This window comes from Spermophilus citellus, assembly GCF_964194105.1.
Source record: "Spermophilus citellus genome assembly, chromosome: 8".
NCBI classification, from domain to species: Eukaryota; Metazoa; Chordata; class Mammalia; order Rodentia; family Sciuridae; genus Spermophilus; species Spermophilus citellus.
In genome coordinates this window covers 33547460-33560731 of record NC_138189.1, presented here as the reverse complement: position 1 = coordinate 33560731, position 13272 = coordinate 33547460, and the positions used below count along the sequence as shown (strand labels likewise).

General features: G+C 33.2%; 1 protein-coding gene across 1 annotated transcript in view; it reads right to left on the bottom strand.

The window, feature by feature from the left end:
• Positions 1-13272, bottom strand: part of SLC30A9 (solute carrier family 30 member 9) — a 107607-nt gene that overhangs the window by 17956 nt on the left and 76379 nt on the right. Inside the window, exons 10-15 of the mRNA XM_081303032.1 lie at positions 10580-10635; positions 7788-7923; positions 4855-4894; positions 3782-3853; positions 3226-3333; positions 716-881 (exon numbers count right to left, since the gene is read on the bottom strand). Of these exons, the coding sequence (XP_081159158.1) occupies positions 716-881; positions 3226-3333; positions 3782-3853; positions 4855-4894; positions 7788-7923; positions 10580-10635 (578 nt within the window). The remainder of the gene's footprint in view (positions 1-715; positions 882-3225; positions 3334-3781; positions 3854-4854; positions 4895-7787; positions 7924-10579; positions 10636-13272) is intronic.

Below are 13272 nucleotides of genomic sequence, written 5' to 3'. Positions count from 1 at the left end.
GGGATATAAAATTAATTCCCAATTCCTTTAGTCACCTCATTTAATGACTCCTAATAGTTTGACTAAACTACAAAATTGGAAACAGTACAACTCTTCTGGTTATCTCCTAAGTCTTCAGTTCTTTAGTTAGTTTTACACAATTTAAAAGATAGGGACTGGGGGAAAGATCACTAGTAGACCACTTAACTAGTAATGTGTGAGGCCTTGGGTTCAGTATCTACCACTATAAAAGAAATAACAATAAAAGAAATAACTAAATAAATAAAAATATAAAAATAATATAAGGAAAAATTTAAATATATTAAAAGTACATTTTCAAAACTAATATAAATTACATTTACTTTGGTAATTATTTCCCCATGAATAAATACTATTTCACATTTAATATATTCAACTTATAATTACAATACAAATATAAGGTAAATATAAATATAAAGGTTTGATTTTAAGTGGTTCCACATTAAGGATCCAAAACTTTCTACTTTGCAAAACTTCTATTCTCATTATATCATCTGACTATGACTTATTTTAATAAAGACAATACAAAATTTAAAAGGAAACTAAGTGTTCTTGCTTCCTTCCAAGACAATATCTCTGAAAAGTAATAGATTAGAAAATTCCAAAGGTTAGGAATCCAAAACTTCCTTCGGAACCAAACATTCCAGTCTTTCAATGTTTTTACAAGTCCTGACAACATTGCTAGAATAAGGCTAACCTTACTGATGGGTCATTCTCCAGGAGTTCAGTAAGCCGCTGAACTTGCTCTGGTTGAATGGATCGTCCCAAGAGTGCTTCTGTGTTGGTGTAGATGAGGAATGCTGAGACCACGCCTAATAAGGTGCCCACACCCAACGAACCTAGGCTGTCATACAATGGATTGCCTAAATAAAGCATGTAAGAAATCAGTGAATTAACATTTTCTATTATTTCAATGACTTTAGAGAGCAAACAATCACAATTAATAAACAAAGGGATATAAAATTAATTCCCAATTCCTTTAGTCACCTCATTTAATGACTCCTAATAGTTTGACTAAACTACAAAATTGGAAACAGTACAACCTGCTTTGTATTACCTAAGAGTGTTATGAGCTTAATTATTTAGGACCTGTTTCTTGTGTCTGGTCATTATATAGGTCAAGGTTCAGAGTATTTTCAGAAGACATACCAGATACATAATAATATAATTAAGAGTCAATTTCTTTTAGATATATAGGTAGTACTCTAAAAAAAACTGTTGTGGAATCAAAATCTGAAAGAAATAAAAACTTCTTGTGCCTCCTTCCTATCAAAATCCTGTGAAAAAATTAAGAACTACAGAATATGACATGGGTGATCTTATTCAACCAAGGATAATAATTAGCTAGTACCACAAAGTAGTGGTTCTCAAAGTTTGGTTCCTGTAACAGGAGTTATCAGTAACACTTGAGAATTTGGTAGAAATAAAAATTCTCAGATGTCATCCCAGACCTTCTGAAAGAAAAATTCTGAAGGTGAGGTTTAGCATTTTGTGTTTCCCCAAGCCCTCCAGTGTTTTGTTTTGTTGGCAGTATTGGAGATTGAACTCAAGAGTGCTCTACCACTAAGCCATATCCACAGCTCTTTTTTATTTTTTAAGACAGGGTTTCACTAAGTTGCTAAGGATGGCCTTGAACTTGCCATCCTTCTGCCTCAGCCTCCTGAGCTGCTGGGATTACATGCACCACAATGCCAAGCTACAGTTTAAATTTTTATAAAAATTTTACCTACATGGCTTTTATAATTAGAAGTCTTTTTTATTCCAGAGAAAAAAATGTCATCAAAATAATATTTAACTTTTAATGCTTGATAAATATATATTTATTTACTAGAAATCTGAATTTATATACTAGTTTTATTAACATGTAGCCAAAATATAATATTAAAAAATAAACTCACTTATCTCTACTAAGTGTATAAAGCATAATCTATTGAGGTTTGTAGAACTCAAGATCAAATATGCTCTTTACAAATCCAAACTTAAATAATTTTTCACTAATAACTTATATTAAAAAAAAGACTCCAAACTATAGGTCAACCAGAAAAACAAAGGGATATAAAATCAATACTTTTAGAAATATTTCAGATCACAGTGAACATAAGAAAATGCTCCTTTAGTCTCAAGAGGTACCTTCAAAAAGAGAAAGAACAATTTGTATTTCAGACCACTTCAAGAAACATTGCAGAACTGGAAGCCAATCACCTAAAATTATTTGCAAGAACAAAGGGGAAAGAATGGAAGAAGCTCCATTCCAAGAGAATTCCAACTCCACATATTAAGCCTTTCATACCAAATGGTTCTTTCATTTTAGAAAATAAAATAGTTTTTCTGACTTACCTGTATTGTACTGGCCCTTGAAAAGACCTAACTAGCTATCAAAATGAAGATGGAACCAACTTAGAATTAAGGAAATATAAAGGCAATAACACTTACTATTGGACTTAAGAATAGGAAAAGACAAGTGAACAAGAGCCACAATATCTATTTATTAGAATTAGTAGCTTTTTTTTTTTTAGTTCTCTCTCATACTATCTTAATAAACTTATAAAGTTACTAGGACAAATGTTATTATACTTTTATAGGTAAAGTTATAGCCACAAGGGTTTAGAGTATTATAGAAATCTTCTACTAATTCCTTTCCTTATTAATTTATTTTTTTGCTACTGGGAATTGAACCCAGGGATATTTAAGCACTGAACCACATCCCTATTTTGAGATGAGGTGTCACAAAGTTGCTCAGGACCTAAGTTGCTGAGGCTGGCTTTGAATTTGTGATCCTTTTGCCTCGGCCTCCCAAGTCACTGGGATTATAGGAGTGTGCCACTGCACTGGATTCCTTATTTTTATTTCTTATTTATTTATTTATTTTTAACATTTTTTTTAGATGTAGATGGACACAACACTATGCTTTTATTTGTATGTGGTGCTGAGGATCGAACCTGGGTCCCGCCCGTACTAGGCGAGCGTTCTACCGCTGAGCCACAATCCCAGCCCCAAGGATTCCTTATTTTTAAATTAGAGAAACTTGCAACTCAGAGAAACCTGAACACTTTTACTGCCCAAATATCTTACATAAATAATTGGTTAGCATGGAATTAATATTTAACAATTAGTTTAAAATTATTCAATGATATAAGGAAAAAAATCCCGTTTATTTGAGAAGTAAGTAGTACAAATAAATATATCTGCAACTTAAGAAATATTTACCTGTTATAGAAGTAAGACCCATGCAAGTGGCTGCTATTGTCACTCCCAAGACTGCTGCAGTATCCTCCAATAATATAACATTTGTACTAGGATCACGACTTTCCATTACTTAATCATGAAGAAAGAGATAAGAAAATTTGTAAAAAATCTAACTTGTTACTATCAGAGGACATTTTAGTAAGCATCTATTTAAAATCAAACTATAAACTAAGATAAAAAGGTATGACAGACCATAATTTTAAAAATTCTGTTTAATATAAACATAATTTTTTGGCTTAAATGTCAACAATAAATGCCACATAAAGTCAAATTACTTTTTCAGGTTATGTAAGCATATACAGAAATACAGTAGTTTACTTAAGTCAAATCCAAACAGAAAGTACCCAAATGCTCCAAGTGTACATTTTTCCAAATGGCTGATTTATTCAGTAAGAGTCACATAGGGAAAACACTGAGATATATTTTATATCCATCTAAGTGGCACAAAGCAATAGCCTTAGATCATTTTAAGAAAATAAACAAAGAGACACTGATATCTGACTTCTAAAACACATACCATATTTATAAAATGACATTCCTTTGGCCTGAGCACTCCTACGAAGTTCATTTACTGCAACAAGAAGTGTTGCTGAAAGAAAAGCACTCATATCAGCAAGGAAGAGGTTTCACACCTCCAAACTCTCAAAAGATAAATTAATAATAAGCATAATACTTTAATGGCAGGGTTGGCAACAAGGAAAAGTTCTATATTAACTCATTATCAAGACTCCAATTAATCATTATAATAAAATGAATCTCATATTTCTAAACCATAATCATTAAATGAGTATAACAACAGACTTAATTTATTGCATAGCCACTATTTGGCAGGTACCACCTAAGCAGAGTCACTTTTTTGTTGTTGTTACTGGGGATTGAACTGATTGGCACCCATTCCCCAAGCCACATTCCCAGCCCTATTTTGTATTTTATTTAGAGACAAGGTCTCACTGAATTTCTTAGGGCCTTGCATTGCTCAGGCTGGCTTTGAACTCATGATCCTCCTGCCTCAGCCTCCTGAGCCACTACGATTACAGGTGTGCACCACCACACCTGGCAACACAGTCAGTTTTGAGCCTCCCAGTCTTTTGAAGCAGGTGATATTAACATCATTTTATAGCCATCAAAGATGAGGGGCCCCATAAATACATACAAATATGATCTGTCAATTAAAAATTATATAATTTAAAAAACAGACAAAGGGGATGCCACACATACAAAATGACAATGCTTCAGGGATATAGCAGTGAATTAAAAAGTTTCATTCCATATTAGCAGTTCTATGTCATAATACAATTATAAGTGTGTATTTCTGAAGTTTTAAAAGCTGAGTGTTTAAAACTCTAGTATGATTATATTTTTATATTGTACTCCAATGTTTTGTGCATTATGCAGTACTAAAGAACAAAGCACACTTTCCTCTTGTCACATCCATTACAGGAACAACCACAGTATATTATATAAAGACTTCTTTTCCTAAAAATAGATAAACCTTATTCCACAGTTTTCTTTATTCAACAGAACTTAAACTATAGCAATGGAATGCTCAATATATATCACTATACAGTGAGACTTTGTGATGGCACATACCTCCTTCAGATACCAATGATCCTGCTAAAATACAATATGCCTAGAAAATAAATATACATACATTCAGTATTTCACTCAAGAATCACAATTTTTCATGTATAAAGTTTGTCATATCTAAAACAGAAAAATTCAAATCCAAGCTAGATGGTAAGGATCTTTGACAAGAAACAATTCAAACAAGGGCAATGACATACAAACACAAACACTGGAAATCTGGGGTTGTGGACCCTAGACACAGTTAAGATCCACACCCGTATTCAAATAACTTCTGGATTTTGTCTGAATGTCCAGTATGAAAAAACTCATGTTTCAGAAAGGCAATTAGTTATAAAAAAATAATCAATTATTTCTTTTGGTATCAGTACTTCCTTGCAGTCCAGGACATACTTAAATTTTCTTAAAATTTTTAAATAAAATTTAAATCAAACAACTACAGAATTTTCAACATACCTTTCTAGACACCTACGCTTTCCTGAAACAGAGGTTTTAAAAGTTTCAAACCTGGCCCCAAACCCTTATAATTCTATTGTAAAAACTGGCATTTTCCAAAATTCAGAGACTTGATTGAGTATAAAGAAAATGATAGAACAAGAACTAGAACACAGGCCTCCCAGTGATAGATACAGGCTCTTTCCACTAAATTTGACTGACAACTTGAAATTAATTACTGCTACTATGATTAAAATAATAGCTAAACTTCCTAATAACTCTTTTTAATCCTTTCACCTTTTTCTTGATTCGAGACATATTTATTACCCAATAAAATGAAAAAGCATATATCAGAGACAAAGATCTCAAAATAATTCCTAATAAACTGGTTTATGATATGTGGAACCTATTATTTATTTAACAAAGAGCCATAGTCTAATGCAACCCTGTTTGTTTATTCAGAGACACATAAGTTATTAGAAACTTAAAATTTATAAACAATTGAAAATTGATCTCATTAATCTCTAATGATGTGCAAATTAGATATTAAGAGGCACTATATTAGGGCTGGGGTTGTGGCTCACCGATAGAGCGCTAGCACATGCGAGGCCCTGGGTTCAATCCCCAGCACCACATAAAAAATAAAATAAATAAAGATTGTGTCCGACTAAAAAATAAAAAAAGAGGCACTATATCTACAAAGTGGCCAAATCTTTGGAGGAGATATATGTTTGTTTACTTTCACTATATGAAATGTATAATTTTAAGAAACTGACCAATAAAAACTGTGGGAAACTAGTCAATAACAAATGTAAATAAGCGTAGTTTAATAGGCTTGCTATTATATACCATGTTTAATAGGCTTGTTATCACATACATAAGATGTTAAGTGGGACTCTGTCTTAGTCTATGACCCAAAACAGAAAACAAAATTACAGTACCCCTACATTCTAGAATGAAGTACTGTTAGTACTTCCAGTCTTTGCACAGAAGATAGATCCAATCTGAGACCTCTATTCTCTAGACTACACCCAACCCCAGCTCTATACCCACTTGTCTATTTAAGAAGAGCTGGAAGTTAAGGATATCAAAAGTCAAGATTTCTTCAGTGCAAGCAGTTGAGCTGTTGAGGTTGCTCAGAAAGCTTGATATATGTTCCAGAAGTTTGGAGATAACATGTCTGAAGCTCCGTTGAACAAGAAATCTCAAGGCAAGACTGTGTCAGCTGTGTCAGCAGAGTAGGCGATTATGTTTGGGGAAAAATTTGCACTCCCACAGAAGGCATGTTAAAAGATGTCTAGCTGGGTGCAGTGGCATATGCCTGTAATCCCAGCAATTCAGGAGGCTAAGGCAGGAGGATCACAGGTTCAAAGCCAGCCTCAGCAATTTAGTGAGACCCTGTCTTGAAATAAAAAAATAAAAAGGACCGTGGGGTGAAGCTTAGTGGTAAAGTGCCCCTAAGTTCAATCCCCAATACAAAAAAAAAGGCTAAACATAAGGCCCAGATATATAGCCCTGAATGGACTCTTTTGGAAAAAGATAAACTGTAACAAAGGTATTCTTGCCAAGTGCAGGGCAACCTCAAATATGTCTGAGTTAGAGGAAGTGCTATGTAATTTGTGCTTGTCAGGGGAGCTAGTCAGAGCAGCCAAGCATTGTAATCTCCAGGAAATGTTCATGAAAGACAAAGAAAGCTTTAAACATCTACAAAGGCAAGGGGAAATCAAAGCAAAATAAAACTGTTGTGTCAGTACTTTTTTTGTCTCCTATCACAACCTTGGAGCTGCCTTTAGGGAAGGGGAGAAGGAAAGGAGACTAGGCAAGGCCATACAGAAGGTGGACCGTCCTTCTATCTTTCCAATCCCTCAGTGCAGGCGGGCTTCTTACTGAGAAAAGGAGATACTTTAACTTTTAAATACAGTTCCAATTTATGACTAGTAACATAAGAGTGGATATTTTAATTATTGACATGAGACTATTCTTAAAACTAAAAGAGAACAGAGGTGTGTTTGTTCTTCAACAGCAACTCAAAACAGAAGAAGTTAATAGAACTGCCAAAGATTCTAATCAACAAGGTCAGGCTTAAAAATTTTCCTTATGGGGCTGAGGTTGAGGCTTAGTAGTAGAGCACTTGCCTACTACATGTGAGGCACTAGGTTCAATCCTCAGCACACATAAAAATAAATAAATATATATATATATATATATATATATATATATATATATATATATATATATTATGTCCATCTATAACTAAAAGAAAAAGTTTTAAAAAAACCTTCCATATAGAGATCCTTCTGTTTAATATCACAAAATATTATATAGATTTAGATGTCTTACTCTAAAAAAAAAAATAGCTACAGATACATTACCCTACATCACACAATCAAGAAGGTATGTTATTCCTGTTCTTTAATACCAATATGACAAAGGCATTTTTACCGTGCTTAAGTCATTATGTCATATTACTTCAAAAATGAGGGAAGAAAAGAAAAGAGGATTACCCATAGAAGGGATTCCATTGGTTGAGGATGAAGCAATCCCATAACTCCATGGTACCAAGAGAGTCCTGCACCCATCATGAAAATACCAACACCACTAATTAGTGAAGAAATATAGCGCATGTTTGAAAATCCATACCTGAAAAATTAAAAGAATACAATTTGCAAAACATGTGTTTAATACTTTTTTAAAAAAAATTCTTAGAACATCAAAATGTTATATTTAAACAAAATGTTAAGTGCCAAATACAAAACAGAAAAGCTAAATATAAAATGGGAAAAAAACTGCAAGATCTTTGAAAGCAATATAAAAGTAAAGAGAATGTCATTTAAATTAGATATTTTCTAGTTCTTTTTCCATATAGTGTATTTTGATTTACTAGGACTTCTTTACTATTATGTTATCAAAATTAATTTTCAAAAAAATACATTCAGTGGGGCTGGGGATGTGGCTCAAGTGGTAGCACGCTGGCCTGGCATGCACGAGGCACTGGTGTTTGATCCTCAGCACCACATAAAAATAAATAAAGATATTGTGACCACCTAAAACAAAAAATAAACATTTTAAAAAATACATTCAGATGTTTAATGAATTGGATGACATTTAAATATCCTTGTAATAGAGCTTCTAATGGAATATTTTGGTCTTGTGATCAACCTGTGATTTATATTACCTGTAATTTGAGGCTCAAAACTAAACAGTTTGGTATATTCAATTTATTGCTGCTTCTGAATAGTTTAGCAAACAGTAACTGTCAACTATTACTAGAACCAAGAGCTTCAGTTTTCTGGGTGGTTCTATGGCTAATTTCTTAAAATCGTAATTTTTTTCCAAGCATTTTGTTTAAAATGTACATTAATTTGTTTTAGTGTAAGTATCATAAAAAGAAGTTAAATATATATGAGAAAAACAATCACTTCTTCATAAGAATAATTCCTGGGAAGTTTACTCCCAAACCCAAATTCTACTGTACCCTTTTGGCATATGCAAATTCAAACAAGAATTTTCAATCAAAACTACTCTTTTTTTAAAAAAAAGATTTAATTTTACCACAGGAAAATTCCTTGTTTTACCAATTTGATTTAGAAAAACTTACTTCCAAAGTTTCCTACAAAGCAATATAGTATATACATATTTATTTAAGTTAAAGTAAATTAGGATCTAAATTAAGTGGCATAACTTTTTTTCCCCCGCTTTGGTACTGGGGATTGAAGCCAGGGGTGCTTAACCACTAAGCCACATCCCCAGCTTTTTAAATATTTTATAGAGACACAGGGTCACAGTGGGTTGCCTAGGGCCTTACTAAGTTGTTGAGGCTGGGCTTGAACTTGAGATGCTCTGCCTCAGCCTCCCAGCCATTGGGATTATAGACCTGCACCACCACACCTGGCTAAATGGCATAATTTCATTTCAGTTGTTTTCAAGAAATTTTAGGCTCTTATTGAAAAATTTATCATGTAGACCTGTACTGTCCAATGTGTTAAGTCACTATCCACATGTGACTATTCAAATTTAAATTAAAACTAAATATAGATCAAAATTTAATTATTCATTAGCACTGGACTTATTTCCAGTGCTCAATAATCACAAGTAATAGACAGATAAAAAATAGTTTTATTACTGCAGAACATTCTACTGGGCAGTACTAAAGTAAATAACTAAAAATAGCCTAAGAAGAAATTTTCACAACATAAAATTGAAAATTTTTACCTTCTGATTTAAAATATTTGGCATATAACAATGGTCAGGAAAAAAATTTTTTGGAGATAGTAAAGCTATTACTAATAGCTAATCTGCTATTACACTTAGCAGATTAGGGAACTAGTTGTTCTCTATATTAGCTGATTAATTATTATAGTATATTCAAAATGTTATTATTTATAACAGGAGTGCTTTCTTTCAAGTAAGGAAAGGCATTTATAAAGCATAGATACAGACACCTTCACAGAAATAAAAGTGCATTGTGGGGGTTACCGGGAATTGAACTCAGGGGCACTCGGCCATTGAGCCACATCCCCAGCCCCATTTGCATTTTATTTAGAAATAGGGTCTCACTGAGTTGCTTAGTGCCTTGCTTTTGCTGAGGCTGGCTTTGAATTCACAATCCTCCTGCCTCAGCCTCCTGAGCTGCTGGGATTATAGGTGTGTGCCACTGCACCCAGCCAAAGTGCATTTTTTTCATCCTAAGATTGATCAAATTCTATTGATAAAACTAGTAACATAATGATGCATGTAAAATTCAAATTGAATTTATTTAGATGGTTGTTAAAAGCAAAAGAAAAAACTATTACTTAATTGATATGACTCAAAATAATATATTCTAAAATGTATACTCATTTTACAAATATGTAATTTTAAAATATTAACAAGATATTTTAAAATAAAAATAAAAGGATTAAAATAAGTATATATTTAATGAAAGTTATCTGCAAAACTTTAGACTGGGCAGCCTATTAGTCTACATTTGAAGTATGCTTCCTGGACCGAAATAAAACAGAACTCTAAGGTCCAAATAAATGCTTTATTATTATCGAATGTGGAGAACAAAAGATCTTCATGCTGTGTTTCAAAGCATTAAAATAATTTAAAATTCATATTCAATTATACCTTAAATTTATTTAGGCACAACAGTTAGACCTACATTTTAGATACTACAGCGGAAGAAATGGCCAGATCTTTTACAAATTGCAGATATATAAATTGCAGGAGATTTCTAAAATTTAGTTCCTTTGATTTCAACAACTTGTTGCCAAAAAAAAAAAAAAGAACAGAAACAAAAAGGCAATATTCTTACGGATGAGTAGGATCTGGTGTTTGAATAGACTTACTGATGCCCAATGCTAGTAAACCCTATGGAGAAGAAGGAAAAAGCGTAAATAATCATTAGCAAGATGGAAAATATTATATGATTAAGCCAATTTTGACAACAAGAAAACTCCATAACACATGTCCAATGGCCCAGCAATTTTAGTTTTCAGTACTCAGAAAAATAAATGAATCTCAAAGGGCTCAAAACAACATTATTTATAAAGACGAAAAACACAAAAGCAACTTTAAAATCCATCAGTTTGGGAAAACAAGTAATAAACCTTAAATTACTTTTACGATACTTTAAAAGAATGTGGATGGGGCAGAGCTTTTTATACTGACATGGAAACAGCTTTTAGACCTACTACAAAGTGGAAGCAGGTAGAAAAGCAAATTAGGCAGTACATAGAATATAAACTCATGTTCTGTAGTTTTAATAAACTACTTATAAAGCACAAGAAAAGGTCTGAAGTAACCTATACTTAACTGTTTATAACTCAAGTTTGTTAGGATAGTCTACAGTATCTATTTTTTTTTACAAGATAAATAACTACTATAGCTGTATAAACAAAAAGTAGTAAAAAGTTTAGACAGTATGCACTGTGTATACGAATATATATTTGTAGTAAAACTCAAAACCATGCACAGGAAATACACACATCAATGTGCTGTGCACAGGGCACTGATTATCTGGGGAATAAAAAGGAAGAAATAAAGATGAAAAACTTATAATAACTAAGATTATATATCTTGGCTGGGAGTATAGCTCAGTGATAAGAGTATTTGCCTAGCATGTGCAAGGACCTGAATTCAATCCTCAGTATGCAACCCACACAAAATTTTATTTCTTTTTTCTTTCTTTTTTTTTAATATTTATTTTTTAGTTGTAGTTGGACACAACACCTTTATTTCACTTGTTTATTTTTGTATGTGGTGCTGAGGATCAAACTCAGGGTCTTGCACGTTTGAGGCAAACGCTCTACCGCTGAGCCACAACCCCAACTCAAAGTTTTATTTCTTAAAAAACAAAAACTTAAACATGGTAAATTGCTAACTTGTGTTTAATTCTAATAGCCAGATTCTCACTTTCCTCCTTTCCTCCTTTCTTTCTTGCCTTCACCTTTCCTTCCCTTCTTTAATTTCTGAATTTTATATGTTGTTAAAGAGTTATCCATTGGAACTTCTCAATATAAGTATGCTTGCTTGTAGTAAGTACCATCCATTATACTTTGATGTGAATTTAGAAATCTATAAAACTATCTACCTCATTAGAACTATTTGTTTAATAAGAATGCAAAGCCTCTACATGAATGCCCTATATAATTTTAATTGACTGATTCAGGACCTTCCTGTATTTCAGTATAATACCAAATAATTAGATATATAAGGCTTCCAGATAACCAAATTTCTCAAAGATGAGTTTTATTAAAAATTATAAAAATTTATAAAGAATAAAGCATCTTTAAAATGGTCGAAACAAATAGATACTGGATTTTTACGTTTTGATATTGGAAATTCTATCATAAATACACAGAATATTACAAGTCCTTTTTTTAAAAAAAACGGATTCCCAAGGAAGGTGGGGTGAATTATCTAAATTACAGGTGGTGACTCTTCAGTGAATTAAACTAAGAAAATGGGAGTAAATTAAAAGGAACATATAGCTGGGCGCAATGGCACATGCCTGTAATCCCAATGACTCAGGAGGCTGAGGCAGGAGGATCTGAGTTCAAAGCCAGCCTCAGCAACTTAGCAAGCTGCCAAGCAACTCAGTGAGACCCTGACTCTAAATAAAATACAAAATATGGGGCTGGGGTTATGGCTCAGTGATAGAGCGCTTGCCTACCATGGGTAAGGAACTGGGTTCAATTCCTCACACTGCATATAAATAAATAAAGGCCCACCAGCAACTTAAAAAATATTTTTTTTAAAAAATGCAAAATAAATCTCTAGCAATTAGAGAAATGCAAATCAAAACTACTATAAGATATCATCTTACTCAAGTCAGAATGGCAGCTATTATGAAGACAAACAACAATAAGTGTTGGCGAGGATATGGGGAAAAAGGCACACTCATACACTGCTGGTGGCACTGCAAATTGGTGCAGCCAATATGGAAAGCAGTATGGAGATTCCTTGGAAAGCTGGGAATGGAACCACCATTTGACCCAGCTATCCCTCTCCTCGGTCTATACCCAAAGGACTTAAACAGCATACTACAGGGACATAGCCACATCAATGTTTATAGCAGCACAATTCACAATAGCTAAACTGTGGAGCCAAAAACTAGGTGCCTGTCAGTGGATGAATGGATAAAAAACATTTGGCATATATAAAAAATGTAATTTTACTCAGCAATAAAAGAGAATAAAATCATGGCATTTGCAGGTAAATGGATGGAGTTGGAGAAGATAATGCTAAGTTAGCCAATCCCTAAAAAACAAATGGTGAATGTTTTCTCTGATATAAGGAGGCTGATTTATAGTGGGGTAGGGAAGGGGAGCATGGGAAGAATAGATGAATTCTAGATAGGGCAGAGGAGTGGGAGGGAAAGGGAAGGGGCAGGGGATTAGCAAGGATGGTGAAATGTGATGGACATCATTATCCAAAGTACATGTATGAAGACACGATTTGGTATCAACATACTTTATATACAACCCGAGATATGAAAACCTGTGC